The 17063-nt window shown below is 53.6% G+C and overlaps 2 protein-coding genes across 2 annotated transcripts; one reads left to right on the top strand and one right to left on the bottom strand.

Moving 5' to 3' along the window:
- The first annotated feature begins 6 nt into the window (after window positions 1–6).
- TTC31 (tetratricopeptide repeat domain 31) lies at window positions 7–7191 on the top strand. The gene is given in 14 exon segments (XM_069495266.1): window positions 7–58; window positions 214–302; window positions 3791–3893; window positions 4014–4222; window positions 4408–4491; window positions 4878–4934; window positions 5040–5120; window positions 5228–5422; window positions 5755–5806; window positions 5891–5981; window positions 6072–6213; window positions 6562–6663; window positions 6829–7042; window positions 7045–7191. Coding segments are annotated over 14 exon segments (1539 nt in total). The 5' UTR covers window positions 7–18; the 3' UTR covers window positions 7125–7191.
- Window positions 7192–11249: 4058 nt separating this feature from the next.
- Window positions 11250–13416, bottom strand: LBX2 (ladybird homeobox 2). Its single transcript, XM_069494970.1, has 2 exons — window positions 13138–13416; window positions 11250–11816 (listed from the first exon to the last, which is right to left on the bottom strand). The coding sequence occupies exons 1-2, from the start codon at window positions 13340–13342 to the stop codon at window positions 11413–11415; spliced, it is 609 nt and encodes a 202-aa protein (XP_069351071.1). The 5' UTR covers window positions 13343–13416; the 3' UTR covers window positions 11250–11412.
- Between the last annotated feature and the right edge of the window lie 3647 nt (window positions 13417–17063).

The raw sequence follows: 17063 nt of genomic DNA, 5'->3' as shown, positions 1-17063 counted from the left end.
GGTCACTTTCGGTTCTCCATGGCGCCGACTCCGAAGACTGTGGGGCGAATCAAGCTAGGTGAGCGGTCTGGCAAGACGGAAGGGAGGCAAGCCCCACTTGGGTCTACCTGTGGTCTGAGCATTGTCAGGATTTAATGCTTCAGGCGGATGGCGGAGGGCTCTGGCCCATCCTTCCCGAGCCCCCTGACGCGGCACCGCCTTCCTTTCCTGTAGATTGCCCTCTGCGGCCTGGCTGCCCGCTGGAGGTCGCTGCTGTCCCCAAACTCTGCAAGGAATTCGGTCCAGAGGACTACTGCGAAGAGGTAAAAGGGGCTCCCCGTTTCTCCCGGCTTTGCCCATCTCGGTCACACTCCTTTTCAATCAGCTATTATGAGACCCACTACCGGCTGGCGCCGCGCGGGGCTCTGGGGCTTTGGGGAACGCGTAGCCTCCGACTCTGCCCCTGAGAATCTTAGGCAAGTGAGGGGCAGGGTCCGGGAGGACGATCCTGCTGTAATAACTGTTTGAAGTGGGCAGAATTGAGCAGGCAAGGGTTTCTGATTTGAGGATTGGGGAATGGGTACGAGTTCCTTGGGGAAAGATATTATAAGACAGAAGGGACAGTGTGAGCAAAGACACTAAAGCAAGGAAAAGTTAAGAGAACTTCCAAAAGGGAGACCAGAGTGGAAAGTTTGGTTGGAACAGTAAAAGATGGGGCACGAGAGAAGGAAGCAAAGAGCTTGAAAGAGCTTGGCTGGCACAGGGGTTTGAATGTCCTCAAGTAGGCAGTAAGGTTATTGACAGAGGGACAGGATCATATTTGGGAGTATTGAGAAGCTATACTTCCAACTGCTTCGTGGGCATCCCTAGAACCTCAGACTCAGCAAGTCCAAAAATTAACTCATCATGTTTACAAATTGGTTGCTTTTTCTCTAATCCCAATTTTGACTAATAATACAAACTTCTATTTAGTTGCTTAATTGAGAAATCTGAGAATCATTTTATAACCCTCTCTTTCCTTTACCTCACACATTTAGTCACTAAAATCTACTTCTGAAATGTCTCTTGATAGAAACCCCTCGTTTCCATTCCTGCTCCCGCTGCCACTCCCATAGTTCAAGGAGTGCCACTGGCGGAACAGTTGTAATAGCCTGCTAACTAAACATTCCATCTAAGACTCATCTCTTTCCTCAGCACTATTTCATATGAGCGTTTCACTCCCATCACTGACAAGACAAAGTCCATACTCAGGTGAGGTGCAGTGGCTTATGCCTGTAATCCAAACACTTTGGGGATGCTGAGGCCGGAGGATCACTTGAGCTCAGGAATTTGAGACCATCCTGGGCAGCATAGCAAGATCCTTTCTCTACAAAAAAGTTTTAAAAATTAGCCAGGTGTGGTGGCACATGCCTATAGTCCCAGCTACTCAGGAAACTAAGGCAGGAGGATTGCTTGAGCCCAGGGATTCAAGGTTACAAAGAGCTATGATCATGCCATGGGCAACAGAGCAAGAGAGACCTTTTCTCTTTAAAAAAAAAAAAAGAAAGAAAGAAAAAAGATAAAGTCCACACTCACTAGGTCACACAAGGTTCTTCAAACAGAGCTCCTGGCTCTGTCTCTACTACAGTAGCATTCTCACCAATCTCATTGTTCACTCAACACACACCTACTGAACACCAACTGTGTGCCAGACACTTGTAGGCACTAGAAAGGCAGCAGTAAACCAAACAGGCAAAAATTCTTCTATTCAATGAATTAGAAGTATCTAGTGGGGGCAGCCAGTCCAAAAAAAAAAAAAAAAAAAAACAAAACAACAATATAGTATGTCAAATATGAGAAGTGCCAAGAAAAGCAAGAAGGAGGATAGGGAGTGCTGAATGGAGTTGGGAGGTTTCTTCTTTTAAAAGGAGTGGTCAGAGAGAAGGCCTCCCTCAGAAGGTGACATTTAAGCAGAGATCTAAAGGGGACAAAGGAGTGAGCCAATCACTGGGGAAAGAGCATTCTAGGCAGAGGAAATAACAAATGCAGAAGCCCTGAGATGGGAGCACATTTGGTATGTTGTAGGAACTTGAAAGGACACCACTATGGCTGGAGAAGGGTGACAAGAAGGTGGGAGAAAATTCACAAAGATATTAGGGGACCAGATCATGTTTGGCCATGTAGTGAATTGAGAGAGCACCATAGACTGTGTTTTGAGGAGAGGTGGCAGAAGGTCAAGGAAGTCTTTTTTTTTTTTTTTTTTTTCCTAAGATGGCTGGCTTGGTCTGAGTAAGAGGAGAGAAGTTGAAGATAAAGGAAAGACAGTATATATTTGAGCGGCACATCCTGAGAGGCTGCCTAAGATGGGGCTCAGAGCATGCATTATTCATGTGTAAGGAAGTTGAAACAAACTCAACAGAAATTGAATTTAAGAATAAGACTGACGAAAGTGCCCAGCAGGGTAAATGAAGATGCTGTTGAGTCAGGACTACTCCTGAGGGGAGCCCTGGATCTAAAATTGTTTAGAAAGTTGAATATATTTTTCAGTAATCAGAAGTCCTACCTACACATTATTTTGGCACCCTGGAGTTTCTAAGTTTGTGGCTTCTAACTCAACAAGTCCAAAAGTTAATTGGCTACAAAATTTCTCAGTCAGTCCTGCTCTGTTTAGGCCTGATTAGGCCACACAGGGACATGATGTTTCCTATCCTCCGAAGCTTATACTCACTGAGAAATAACTCTCATCAGAAGCAAAGAACGTGTGGGCCAGGCCTTGAAGAGTCTTGCCTTATTTTCTGAATGAGGATGGGGTCCAAAGAGGTTAAATAACTTGTTGAAAATCAAACAGCCAGGCAGTGGCAGAGTCAAAACTCAGATGCAAGTGGCTCCACTCCAGCACTATGCACTTTCCAGTTCCATGCTGACTTGCCAGTTAAGAGAATGATAAGAAGCAATGAACAGTAAGGTTCGAAATTGTATAACACAGACTCTGTGGGTACCGCTTGGTTGAGAGGAGGCAGAGATAACTGAAGATGAAAGGGTCTGGGAAGGCTTTGAGGGGAGATGGAATTTCAACTGGACCTTGAAGATGAGACAAGATGTGAGAAAGAGGTGCAGAGCCCAGTGGGATTGGAGGACAGCTGGGGGAAGGCCCCAAGGCTGAAGGGAGTCTGGTGGCAGATGAAGAATGCAGCTAATCAGAGGAGGATTACAAGGGAGGGTTGAAAATGTCAGCCAGGGAGCTTTTTGGAAGGCTCCAAATCCTAGGCTGAGGAGCTAGATGCAGCCCTGCACGTGGCCATGGCAGTAGGGGATTACTGGAAGTTTTTGAATAAAGTAGTAATTTCTGAGAGCTTGGTTTTAGAGAGAAAAAGACGAAGTGCAGGGGAGAGGCCAGCCAGGAGCTGCTGTACTTATTTAGGTGTGAGGTAGCTTCAGGGTGGGTTATACGGGGCCATTCAAACTGCAAGATAGGACAGGGACCTAACTGGAAGAGCAGGTAAGAGGGATCCATTCCAGGGGCCTCTGTGTGGCTGACCTAGTGGCAGGTCAAGGGGAGATGATCTGGATGGTGGAGAAGGCTGACCTGAAAGCCACCCTCAACCCTTGGGAAGGCGGAAGAGCACTGAAGGGAGGTGATATACCATAGAAGCCGGGGGCAGCATGTGTGCATGTTTTGAGGTGCTGAGCAGGGAGAGGTCAGAGCCAGTGAGAGTCTGTGGCCTAGGTGGCTGGTTTGTGGCTGCCATGGTGGAGAGGTCAAGCCAGCCAAGCCCTTGCTCTCTCCCAGAGTGCCCCCCAACACCAGCCTCCCCTCCCCTCCCCCTCCCAGGACATAGAGGATTTTCTTCAACGGCTTGTGGAGAGTGATCCCCAGGGCCTGCACCGGATCCGTGTGGATGGGAGCAGCGGGCGGCTACAGCTGTGGCACCATGGTGGGGAGTGCAGGGGCTGGGCCCAGGGATTGAGGCTGGTACCCTGGGAGGGGCCGACCCTCAGATGCTCCTCTCTCTCATGTTTCTTTTTCTTTCCTGTCTCTTTTTCCCTCCTGACAGATTACCTCCTGGACCATTTCAGTGATGAGGGGAAATCAACTGGACAGAGTGACAGGGGCAAGGGGGCTGAGGGCCTGGGCACCTACTGTGGTTTCCACAAGTCCTTCCTATACCCTCCCCAAGGGCCTGAGCCCTGCCGTCAAAGCCCCCCTGTCTCAGACACCCTGCTTCAGGTGGCCCTGCCCCAGAAGCTCCTGGTGACTGAAGAGGTGAGACTCTTAGGAACGGGCTTCATAGTCCCCCAGGTTCTTTCAGTTCCTGTATTCTCATGTTTATATTCTCATCTAACCTGTACCTTTCAAGATCCTTCTATACTGCTTGCCCCCTTTTGTGTTTGCTCTCATTCTCCCTGTCTCTCTTTCCCTTTTCCTGTCACCTACCCTTCCTCCTCCAGGAAGCCAACCGCCTGGCAGAGGAGCTGGTGGCTGAGGAGGAGCGGATGAAACAGAAAGCAGAGAAGAAACGACTTAAGAAGAAGGTGGCTGGAGGGTGGAGGGAGGAGAGCCCAGAGGGATTTGGGGGAGGGAAAGAGCAAGCTTTGTGAGAACAGGAGGCCTGCAGTGGATCCTCTTGCCAGGAGGGCCCAAGGGGTCAGGAACTTGGGGTTCTCTTGAGGCCATCTGGGGCAGTGATTCTGGAATCCTTCTGGATTCCTGGGTTGGAATCTACCACTTTCTTACTGTGAGGTCTCTGGCTGGTACCTCACTTGTCTGCTTTTTCGCTTGTAAAATAAGAATATTAATAAGAATGCCTAATTCATAGAGCTGCAGGGATTAAATGAGACAGCACATGCAAAACTCGTACCCAAGAACATGATATATAGTAAGTGCTCAGAATACATCATTATCATCATCATTATTGCAGCGTCAAAAGGAACGAAAGCGACAGGAACGCTTGGAGCAGGACTATGGGGAGCCCAAGGTGAGTATCTACAGGCAGGTACTAAGAGAACCAAGTGCCAGGAAGGTGGGCTAAGAAGACAGCTCATGGTGATCCCAACTCTGTACCTGTCTACCTTCCCTCCAGGCCAAGGCTACCACAAACGGGAATGAGAGCCCCCCATCCAGCCCTGGGAACCCAGCTCCGGGTCAGTGTAGTGAGGAAGAGGTGAGAGCCCCCTTCCTTCCCTTCGTGGTCTCTACTCACCCTCTCCTCCTCCTACTCCAGGATATACTTCATCCCACTCCCTCCCTCACTTTCCCTTTTGCCCACAGGACTCACTGGATCTATCTAGCACTTTCGTGTCTCTGGCTTTGCGCAAGGTTGGGGATTGGCCCCCCAGTACCCACAGAGAGAAGGCACTAAGCCAGAAGCCCCAAGGCAGGGGCCCAGACCCCCAGGAGAAGACAGATCAAGAGGAAAGGAGGCTTCTAAGAGAAGAGAGGCCCAGGCAGAGTCCTAAGCCACAGGTGAGGTAGGCAGAAGAACCTGGTTCAACTAGAACCAGTGGAAGGGGCACCAGAAGGCACTGGGAAGGCACATGATCTAAGGGTTGAGGGGTGTGTCCAGTAGGAGTTTTCAGGCCCTAGGGTCAAGAGACCTGGGGTCAGGTTCTATCACTTCACCATGACCCTCGGTAGTTCCTTGTCTAGGAAGACAGGGCTGATACCATCCTGCAGGGCTGCCGTGAGAATTACATGAGTTGGGTGATGCTCATTGCAATGTTATCTGTTTGAACAAATGAGAAGGATTTGGGGAAGCGAGGCCTTGAAGCCTGCTTGACTCTGCTCTCCATCCCTAGGCATCTCCAGGACTGCTGGCAGCTGCCTTACAGCGGAGCCAGGAACTGGCAAGTGAGATCCTTTCTCTCTCCCTCCTTACCCCACCCTCCCTGGGATGGCCCCATAGGAACCTTCCCACCTGGCTCTTCTTTCCAGAGTTGGGCACCAGCTTTGCTCAAGATGGTTTCTACCAGGAGGCTGTGGTGCTCTTCACCCAGGCCATGAAGCTCAACCCTCAGGACCACCGGTAGGTGGGGGTTTGGCCACTGTGCTAAAAGGTCAGGGCAAGGCAAGGTGTTGAGGACCCCGACCTTTGGCCACCTTCTGTCTTTATCAGGTTATTTGGAAATCGTTCCTTCTGCCATGAGCGTCTGGGTCAGCCAGCATGGGCCCTGGCCGATGCCCAGGTGGCCCTTACCCTAAGGCCTGGGTGGCCCCGGGGCCTCTTTCGCCTGGGAAAGGCCTTGATGGGACTACAGGTAATGGGTCTGAGGCTGGACACAGAGGAGAGATTTGGGTGGGATGGGGTGGGGAGTGGGTCTACACTGGCGTTTTCTAGATGAGCTCCTAGTACCACAATGTCACAAGGGAAAGGCCTTGATGGGACTACAGGTAATGGGTCTGAGGCTGGACACAGAGGAGAGATTTGGGTGGGATGGGGTGGGGAGTGGGTCTACACTGGCGTTTTCTAGATGAGCTCCTAGTACCACAATGTCACAATGGTAGTGGTACAGGAGCAGGGCCAGTTTGGGAAAGGGGGAAGTTTTAAGCTTCTTGACCCTTCTGACACCTACACTTTCCTCTCTCTAATCCCTCTGGAACCAAAGCGCTTTGAAGAGGCAGCTGCTGTATTCCAAGAGACACTGAGAGCTGGGCCCCAGCCTGACGCGGCCCGGGAGCTCCACTCATGCCTCCTCCACCTCACTCTGGTAAGGGAGCCAGGCCCCTCATGGGGAGAGCGGGCTGGGACTACAGTGCTAAGCAGCACTACCTTCTGCCTTGGAAGGGTGGGGGGCAGGAACGGGTGGGATAAGGGGCCTGAACGGTACTGCTTAAAAGGAGCATCAGGTGCCCCGTCTGTCCCTTCTCAGCAGGATCGGCGAGGAGGAATCTGTGTGCCACCTCTGTCAACTGGAGTCCCCCAGCCACTTTCCCATGCTGAGCTGGGAGCCTCAGGCCTGCTCCCCCTAAGTCGCCCTCCAAGCACTGCTCCAGGGGTCCCTGGCCATCTGTTTCCACCCTTGCATTATCTCCCATGTCACCTGAGCCACCCCCGTGGGCCCTTCCCCCAGACTCACGGTAGAAGACCCTGCCTCTCCATCTCCAGGACCCTTCAAAGGGCTGGGGCGTCCTGGGACTTGAGCCCCAGCATCTACCTCAGGCCAGATGAGGGAGGACCTGTCCCTCATAGGGCAAGGCCATGTGTACATCCCAAAGGGATGGGGACACTGTGGTGACAGTTCACTGCATATTTTGAGACCTTGTACTCCAAATCCATAGTTGAGGACACCCCTGGCAGTCATTCCTCTTGCCACAGAGAACCTTCTTGGAGAGAAAGGAGCCCCACATCCACTGAAACATCCTTTCTTTGGTTCTCAAGCAGGTGGCTGCTTCTGCAGGCAGTAAGGAAAAAATAAAATCCACCAAGGCTCAAGAAGAGAACTACAGAAGTCCAGGTTTTTAGATGACAGCAGAGCCAGCAGGAAGGCACCCAGGGCTTGCTCTGCCTTTTGGCCCTTGAGGACTCATTCACAGCTAGAGCTCTGTGCTCAGGAATGGGGTCACAGTGATGAGGCCTGCATCTCTGCTTTCAGCTTGATGGATGCTCCACTATTCCTGAGCCCCATTCTTGCCCTGTTTTCTCTAGACACAGTGCCCAGTTCCCTTCTCCTGCCCTGTTTCCTGTCCACACTGCTGTGCACACTCTGACCTCTCCTTTATCCAGTGGTCTGATGCTCAACCACTCCCACTGCTAGAGGGTTCACCAAGGGTTTGCATTTGGGAAGTCTCTTAGCAGCTCCTCCCTGCAGCTGGCAGGGCCACTTCACACTCTCAACCACTGGCTCTCCTGCTGAATGGGGCCTTGGCAGGCACCCAGGCTGCTGCCACTTTGGCCACTCTCTTTCTCCACCCCAGCACTGGGCATTGTAATCAGCCTTTCCCCATGTGAACTGACTCAGTTTTTCCACCAAGGGTCACTGCCCCAAAGGAGGCTGTAATTCTCTACTTCCTATGTAAGAATCATGATCTTTTGATTTCCCCTCTAAGATCCTGGCAGCTCCCCCTGGCTGGTTCCTCCCTAGTCCTGCCTGGGACTCTCAGCCCATTTAAGTGTGGATCTGCAGGGGACTTGAAGCCCTCCTTCCATGCCGTTCTCAGACGAACCATTCATGTAGCTGCCCTATGGGTCCTGCTCAATACTATTCACACCTGGAGATAGGAGGTGTTGAAACATCTCTTTTATATAGGACTTTCCCAAATGTTTTATTGTTTATGGTTTGGGCCCCTTAAATACTGCGTAGCAGGATGAAGTCTGTCATTACTAACTGGATCACCCTGGACAGGTCTGTCAACATCTGAGCCTCAGTTCCCTCATCTGTAAAAATGGGGGTAATCCCTACCTCACAGGGCTGTTGTGAGGATTGAAAGAGAACATGTGAGAAAATGCCTATTAAGTGCCTGGTACATAGTAGGTGCTAAATAAACCAATTTTTATTTGCAACTGTCCTACACATTCATGCTTCCCATAGTTGGAAGAGAGGAGTATGAGTAAACTGCTGCTTAAATCCACACAAGCCATCGTTCCTGGGACTGTTGTTCTCAAGTGTGGTCTCCGGAGCAGCAGCAGCAGCAGCATCACCCAGGAACTTGTTATAAATGCAACTTCTCAGGCCACACCCCTGCCCTTCTAAGTCAGAAACTGTGGGAGTGGGGCCAGCAATTTGTGCTTCAATAAGTCCCCAAGGTGATCCTGATGGATACTGTTCTAGGGCCTAGCAGAGCAGACACCCATCTAGAGGCCATTTTGGTGGGACGAGTTTTGTTATCCAAGGCTTGAGTACAAGAGGTGGCAGTGCTAGCTGGGCTAGAATTTAGGAGACCTCAGTGGAGGGGGATTATGGTTCAGAGCTAATTAACTTGACTGGAGCCTACCTTCCTAAGTAGAATTATTTGCCCTGGGAGTTCTTTGCACATCCCTGGTTGGGGAGTGGGCTGAGGGAGAGGTGGTTGTGTTTGTTTAAGGGATGAGTATATTATAGTGGCTCTACAAGAGGCCTACCCAACTGGCTTTTCTGTTCTTTGGAGGTGGGGACCTGTGTGCTTTGGGGACTTCCCTAGGGCTCCTGGCCCCTGAAAGAATGGCTACTACTGTGTGGCTGAGCTAGTTCCTTGCTCTTCTATCTTCTCAGATAAATGTTCCCTCCCCAGCACCTCTTAGCCTATCCTGGACTTGAATCTTCTCTAAGAGCCACGTGACTCCTCACACCTTGCCCCTGCTCTGCCCCACTCTCACCACTCCTAATGGATAGGGTTCTGACCCAACTGCCTGAGTTCCAAGTCCCCAGGACTGGAAAGTACCATGATCAACCATCCTGGTTTTCCTGGGACTGAGGGATGACCTGGGGTGTGGGACTTTCAGTGCTAAAACTGGGAAAGTGCTGGTCAAACAGGAAAGAGCTGATCACCCTACTGGAAAGTTTCCAGAAAGGCAATCTATAGAAGGTGTGAAGGGAATAAGGGAGGGCCCCCAACAGGAGCCAGAGGTGGCCTGTGTGTTGTGTATGTGTATTGAAGGGGCAATGCAGTTGTAAAGAATATTTTTTGTACATAATGGTCGACAGATTCTTAGTTCTATACCAGTGGTCATTGTCTACTTCTGTTCATGGTGCTATTTTTCTTCCAGGTGTCCAGGTTTGCTAGGTTGTCACTGACTCATGCAATCCTTGGTTATTGAGAGATCACACTGATTACTCTTCTGTGACCACATCCCTGCCCCACCCCCAAGTCTGGCCCTGAATTCTCTCTGCTCCTTTGCAGTGGCCAGAGATATATTCCCTTCCTTGGATCTCTGTCAGTTTATGGCCACCCCCTGCATGCACAACCAGATTAGCCTTCCCTAAACATTGCTCTCATCTCTTCTTTCTAAAACCTCTACAAGAACCATGCTCTGTCTACAGTACAATCCCTAAATTCCTACCTTTGGCCCTTTCTCCTCTCCTTCCTCTGTAAATTCTTTGTTTCTTTCAGTTAGGCCCAGGCCCCTTCACAGGGACAGTACCTGTAGTGGCCAAAAGCATGGGCTCCTGAGTCAGACAAACAAGCAAGCGAGTCCCCGCCCCATGAATTACAAACTGCACAACTTGGCCAGGTTCCCTCAGGCTTCTGTGATTCAGTCTCCTCCTCCTTAAAATGAGAATAAAAGTCTGTCCCATTGGGTTATTCTGAGGATTAATCCATGCAAAGCACTTGGAACTGCTCAATTAGTTGTAGTTATTGTCTGAAAATGCCAGGTTCCCTTCTGCTTCCAGCCTTGTTCACAGTCCCTGGAATATCATTTCCTGGGCCCTCCACCTGCATCTGAGGCCCTCGATGACCCCTCTTGAACCCCTGGAGCATCCTCAAAAGTGGAGTTGTTATCCCTGGGCACAGGCAGAAGAAGATCTGAGGACAGCCAGAGGGTCTGAGGACTGACAAGGAGGGAAGGGAAGCCCAAAAGATGCGGGTGAAGCTTGGTCTCCTGCAGATTGGCTGGGATGGCCAGGAATGGGGAGTGCCTGTAGCTACCAATGTTCCCCTTCCCTCCCCATCACACCGCAGGAGGGTGATTAACTGCCTGCAGAATAAATGAATGTCAGAAATGTCCCCAGGAGGAGCTAGGCTAGAGTCCGTACTGGGTAAGCCTGCTGCTCCAAGCTTCACCTCAGGGGGCCAGGCCTTCCCCCCTCCCCTTCCCGCTGCTGCCACTGTCCTGGCGGGAACACTTCCGGTCCAGGATCCTGGTGGAGGAGGTCTGGGAGATAGAGATGTGCCCTCTCTGGGCGTCCATCACTTTGCCTGTGTCCCAGCACAGGGTTCTTTTGGCAGGGCGGGGAGAAGTGTCAGGACTCCGGTAACAAATGACCTAAGGGCGAGGAAAGCATAAAGACTCGGGCACCATGTCGTCAAGCTGGGCCAGCCTAGAGGTTAGAAGCGAGGTCTCCCAGGCGGTGGCTGATCAGAGGCCAGTAAGTGGGCCGGACACCTCTGGGCCAGTTGTCTCCCTAGCAGTAGGTTCACAAGCACCGGCTCTGAAGGCTGGCTGGATACTAGATCCAAATCCTGACCTCTGAGTCCTTCCTTTGTAAAATGCGCATAATTATCACCTACCTTATAGAGTTGCTATGAGGATTAAAGGAAACACCCGCATTTAAAACAGTCGGCACAGTGCAAGGCGCGGAATCTCCGCAATAATGCGCAGATTTTGCTCTTACTGGCTCCAGGCGGGCGTCCGGACTGCAACGCAGTGTGGCGGAGCTTCAACTTTATTCTCAACAACCCGGAAAGGTGGGCCTCTGAACTGCGGGCCGGCAGAGGCCTGAATGGAGCCCCTCCCTCCGCCTTGAAACCAGGATAAGGGGCAGAGCGGGGAGGTGAGGAGTCCGGGGCTTCGGAGCCCAGGGTTTGCGGCGGCTTTGTCTTCAATCATCCACCTGTATCTCCTCGTCTGACAAGTGGACCCCGGAGTCAGGTCCAGCGGGGCTGAGACTTAGGCCGGGACCGAGGCTCAGGCCTGGAGCGCCGTCGGGCAGTGCCAGGCTGCACAGGACTCCGGGGGACAACGCGCGTAGCGAGGCGACGTCGGCGCGCATCTCCTCCACGTCGCGCTTGAGTTTGGCGCGCCGGTTCTGGAACCAAGTGACGACCTGCGCGTTGGCCAGTCCGAGTCGCGTGGCCAGCCCGTCGCGCTCGGATGGCGCCAAGTACTTCTGGAAGACGAAGCGCCGCTCCAGCTCCAGCACCTGCTGCGCGGTGAACGCCGTGCGGGACTTGCGCCGTTTGCGGCCGGCAGGGCCAGGGCCCAGCGCGTCCCGGGCTGCCCGGCCTGCGGGGATAGGGCAGGGGTCAGCTTCCAGCCTACCGGAATCAGGAGGTGGCCTGGGAGGAAGAGCTGGGGGTGGGGTCAGGCCGGTTGCGGGCGGGTTAGGGAGGGAGCCAGGAAGGCGAACAGGAATCAGAACTGTGATCCCTTACCAAGGCGCTCTGGGGTCCAGCCGAAGTAAAGGTAGGGGGCGCGAAGCCGGGCTGGCTGCTGGGGTATGGAGGCAGTAGGCTGAGGGCGTGTTGCGGAAGCAAAGGAGTGACAGAAGGGTGGGACAGGCCAGAGGAGACTTGGTACAGGGTCAGGCCGTCTGGGGCGGGGCCTTTGAGGCCTTTCGGAGCCCCAAGCTGAGCGGGCTTGCAGGCTGCGGGTGGCGTTAGAGGGGGTAAGAGTAGAGGCAGGCGAGTCTGCAGGGTGAGGTAACAGGACTTGGATTGTACTCTTCCTTAGATCATGGATCGTGTTGGGCACTCGGTTTACACTTCCCTGATGACACCGGCGCCCTCTCCTTGAGCTCAAAAGGGAGATAGTGTTGGTATATAGAGTGAGGAAAAGTGGAGGGTGGAGTCCCGCAACCAACCTACGCCTAGGATTTTTTTTTTCTTTAAAGGCAGTGTCTCGCTCTGTTGCCGGTCTAGAGTGCCGTGGCGTCAGCCTAGCTCACAGCAACCTCGGACTCCTGGGCTCGAGCGAGTAGCTGGGGCTTCAGGTGCGCACCACCAGCCCGGCTAATTTTTTCTATTTTTAGTAGAGACGAGGTCTCACTGTATTATTCTGGCTGGTCTTGAATTCCTGACCTCAAGCAATCCTCCCGTCTCGGCCTCCCAGAGTGTTAGTATTACAGAAGCGAGCCACCAAGCCCGGCCGCCAAGGACCTTTGGCTCCCTATGCCTCCTCGAGAAGAGTGCCTGGGAGCAGAGCTTGGTCGCCCAGAGAGACCCGAGACTTGCCTCCTAGTGCTTTCTGCGCAGCCCCTGCTCTGGCTTATTCGTTTACTGCCTGTGGCGCAAGCCTTTTGTCTCCTTTTCTCCAGCCTTTCTCTGTCGCAGTTGCCCCACCTACAGCGAGCAGACCAACAGGTCGCTCAATTCTCAACAGCACGGCCCTTCCCCACCGCGCTGGCGACCCCTGGGAACGGCCGCAGAGCTGGGGGACTAACGGAGACGTGAGGGGCCACAGATGCGAATCCTGGAACGTGGGCTGAGGGCAGGGGGCTGGTTAGGGTGGCCCGGCCGGGGCCGGACGAAGGTTTGAGACGGGGAACCAGGAGGAGAGAGGTAGGGAGAAGGCCAAGTCAGAGTCCGCGACTTTAGCCGTGCTATACCTTCAGAGGGCTGCAGAGCGCGCCCGTCAAGTCCGCGGAAAGTTTTACTAGTCAGCTCCTCCAGTGCGCACAACGGCGACGAGGGACTGGGACCCGACTCTGGAAGCTGCGGCGCAGAGGGCGCTCGGGGGACCATGCGCTGGCCTAGGATGTCTGTGATGCTGAAGGGTGTCCAGGGTGTCCGTTGCTCGCGTCCCGAGTTCATGGCCAGGGGGGCTGTTGTGATGGTCCTGCGGCCAGCTGCGTTGGCGTTAGTCTCCGCAGCCGCCTGGGCCGCAGAGCTCGGCTCCTGATCCGGGCCCCCAGCCTCGGACCCGCCCCCGGCGCTGGGCTTGAGCCCGGTGTGCCCCTCCTCCTGCGCCCCCTCCTCTCCATCCCGAGCCGCCGCGGGACTGCAGCCGGTGGAAACCAGGGAGCGGTATTTCTACAGGCGGAATTACCCACCAGACCAGGGCTGCGGGACACCGCAGGGTGTGCACTCCAGCTGGGCCCATTTCCCCAGACTCTGTGTGCCGCCGCTCCGGCTCATAAACTCGTGGCGGATAAAATTGCTTTTCCCGTTTCCCTTAGGCTGGAGATTTGCAAAGTTCCGAAGAGAGGGATCAGGGCTGACTATTCCAGCTAGGACCTCAGTCTCCTAACCTGGCCCCCTTGTCCCCAACCCAACCCTGCGAACAGCTCTTAAAGAGGCTGGAAGTGATTCATGATGCAAGGGGTCGGGCACTAGACTTGGGAGGACTCGCCTGGCAGAGCGACTGCAACCGGAAATAGTGGGGATGCCCCAAAGAAGCAAGCGCAGGTAAGTGGACCCGAGGCCGACCCACCACGGCTTAGAGGCCCTGACGAAATCAAAACACATGGAGAAGCTGCCAGAGACCTGGGCCTCAGGAGAGAAGACACAGCAAACCCGGAGCTGGAGCAACTGCCCAGGAGGGTGTTTTGCCAGTGAGGACTGAAAACAATCAGTGGATTTTGTCTGTCTTTGTCTTTTTATTAAGTTTCTATATTTCAGGTATGGTTTTCTTAGCCTTTGGAGGCTCAGAAACAGCCAAGGGTCCCTGACCAGTGAGGGGTCACTCCCCACAGAAGAGACTTGAAGGGCAGACTTCATGGACCCAACCAGATTGTGGGACAGACACCCCTGCCAACCCAGGCACAAACTCTGAAGCCTGGTGTATTCATTCCTATTTTCTCTGTATCCTGTCTTTCTTCTCTTCCACATTCTGGGCCTGGTGGAGCACCTGGGTGAGCACCCCACAGCCATTCTGCGTAGAAAGAAGGCAGCTCTGGAGGCTCCAGCAGTGGAGGTCATCAAGATAATGGGTTTTGTTCTGACATCCCACCTCCAAATAGCTGGAAGATTCACAGCCCAGAGGCAGAGAAGCCCTGCCACTCCCAAGGAACTTGCTAGTCCATTAGTCAGGAAATGATGTTCTTCTAGTTTTGTTTTGTTTGAACAGTGCCACAAAGAACCAGGCCAGTCCCTCCTGAACTGTCCATTATGTCACCTGCCCTGTAGGCCTCTATATCTCCTACTATTTTGTACCATGGTCTTTTGTGTCCACCTATCTATTCTCTGGGGCAAGTGAAGCCTGCAGTTGGGCTGCCCCAAACAGGGCTTAGGATATCTAAGTCACCTGGGCCAAAGACCCCTCGACAAGGATGGGAAGGCATCTTGATAGTGAGGATCTTCTTGGTAAAGGGCTCCCTCCAACAACCCCTCATCCCCCAGATACCCAGACATTCACATAGAGCCCTCTGGTGTCGTGAGCAACACACTTGAAGCCTGATGGGCCATTGCTGGTTAAAACAGTAGAGCCAGGCCAACGTGGAAAGCTGAACTGCCTAAGGACCTTGTCAATTGGTTATTAATGGTGAGGGGCAGGGAAGGGCCTGGAGAGATTCTACCGGCTGCAGGCCTCAGCCCTTAGAACTATCCTTGTGGTTTCACTTAATCTGCAATGAAAGCAGCTCCCAGGAGACAGCAGGAACTGCCCCACCCCTCCCAAGCATGTCACCAAGCAGACACTGCGACCTTCACTCATGCATCCTCTATGTGGCTTTTATGTCTGTCTCTGCCTCTGCTTTCAATTACTTGCATGTGTCTGTGAGGAGTGTTGGGCTCTCCTGATGGGCCTTTGCCTTCCTCCCCTTCTATGTCTCCTGCCTACTTTCTCCTCTCTGCAGCTAGGCACAGGTACTGGGATTGGACGGTCCCCAAATACAAGTTTAGGGGAGGAGAGGGAAGCAGAGACTAAAGTAAAGAAAGCCCAGGACAGCAGAGGCCCGGCTAAGGTCATCCCAGCAGCCAGGGACTAGTCCAGACAACCGTGGGGCCACAGAAGGGGGCTTTTCCAAGTGAAGTCTCTGGAACCCGAGCTAGGGCGAAACCAGATCCTCGGAGGGGGGTAGGTGGAGGGTGAGTGATTAATGATGAAGATTAAGAGATTAAACCTCAGTTATGGGCTGCAGGGGGCGGGGAGACGCTCAGCTGTCTCATAGCCTTCCCCTCCACTCCACGTTGGGAGCGCAGAAGCTCCTGGGTGTTCAATCATTGCGAGTCTCTTTTGGTCGCACCTCCCAGACGCATGTCGAACCCTCCTTGCCCTGGGTCCTTCCCAGGAGATCTACCGATTGGAGCCTTCACTCCTGCCCTGCGGGTCCTACGGTTTTCCTTCCATGTCATTCTCAGGCAATCTCTCGTGTCTCCCAACTTCTCCATTCCTCTCATTATCCCGTCCGACATGTCGGGGTCCTGCGCTCTCTACCCTTGTAGAGATCCCCACATGCCAACATTTACTGCCTTGGGAAGGGACCCCAATTCCCATTTTGGGATTCTTTCTCACGCCTTCCTGCATCACCCCCTTTCAGGTTTCCCATTCTCAGCCCTACCCCCACCTTATCTCTCATTCCCTACATGCCACCTCTCACTGGGCGGGTTCCCCCACCCAGGCTCGCCCCAGCTCGACACCACAGCCCACAAGCCGAGGCTGGCTCAATAAACTACCTTTAGTCTCGAGATTGCCCGCCCCAGGCATTCCTCTGAACCCTGTGTGTGTGTGTGTGTGTGTGTGTGTGTGTGTAGAGGGGGAACCCTCAGAATAACCCCTTGGGGCGGTGGATGAGAAGGACAATCTCAGAGATGTACTTATCCCCCTCCTTCCCATTCTTAGGAAAAGTCCGTGAACGGGGTGAGAGGGAAGTGGGAGTTTAGGGAGGAAAGTCCAGTCTGAGGAGCACGGAGCAGCGAGTCCGTCCATCTCGCACACCCGTGGGATTTTCTCTTTAAGAATACGTTGTTGCAGAGTGAACTATTCAGACACTGAAATTTTAGTTTCGTTACTTTGGGGCTGGGGGGTCTGTAAGGTCTTTCCAGCCCTGTCCGCGAGCTTACAGAGGGTCCGCGCTCCCACAGCCATCCCGAGCGTGTGCGGGCTGGGACGCCCCGGGGATGCGAACTCTGACCCCCTGCCTCTCCCCCTTTCCTCTGGGACTCGCCGTTCTCAGGCAGTCCTTTTGCCCACTTCCTCCCTCCCCTCAAGCCCTGGGAGGGACTGGCCTGGCTGAGTGAGGGACCCGTTCTCCTCTGTGCCAAAGGCAGGGGCAAATCCTTGTGCTCCTCCCCTGGGCGAGCGTGAGCCGCTGAAATGGCAGGGTTGGGAAAGGCAGGGGCAAGGACGGGTTTGGCCCTGTAGGTGAGGACTGACGTCTCCTCCAGGAAGCACAGCGAGGCCAAGGGCGCCCCAGGGAGGGCTGACTGAGTCCTGGGGCGACCCTGGGCCACCTCCTTTTTGACTCCGGAGCGGGGCGCCACTTTGGGGTGTGTTCTGGGTTGCGGAGCCCAAGAGAATCGTGGGCGTGATCGCCCGCCCTGGCACAGACCGAGATCCGAGTGACCCTGGGTCAGGGTGGGAAGGAGGAATGGA

This window comes from Eulemur rufifrons, chromosome 19, assembly GCF_041146395.1.
Source record: "Eulemur rufifrons isolate Redbay chromosome 19, OSU_ERuf_1, whole genome shotgun sequence".
Classification (NCBI taxonomy): Eukaryota; Metazoa; Chordata; class Mammalia; order Primates; family Lemuridae; genus Eulemur; species Eulemur rufifrons.
The sequence above is the reverse complement of the archived record's forward strand: the minus strand, read 5'-3'. Positions and strand labels throughout refer to the sequence as shown.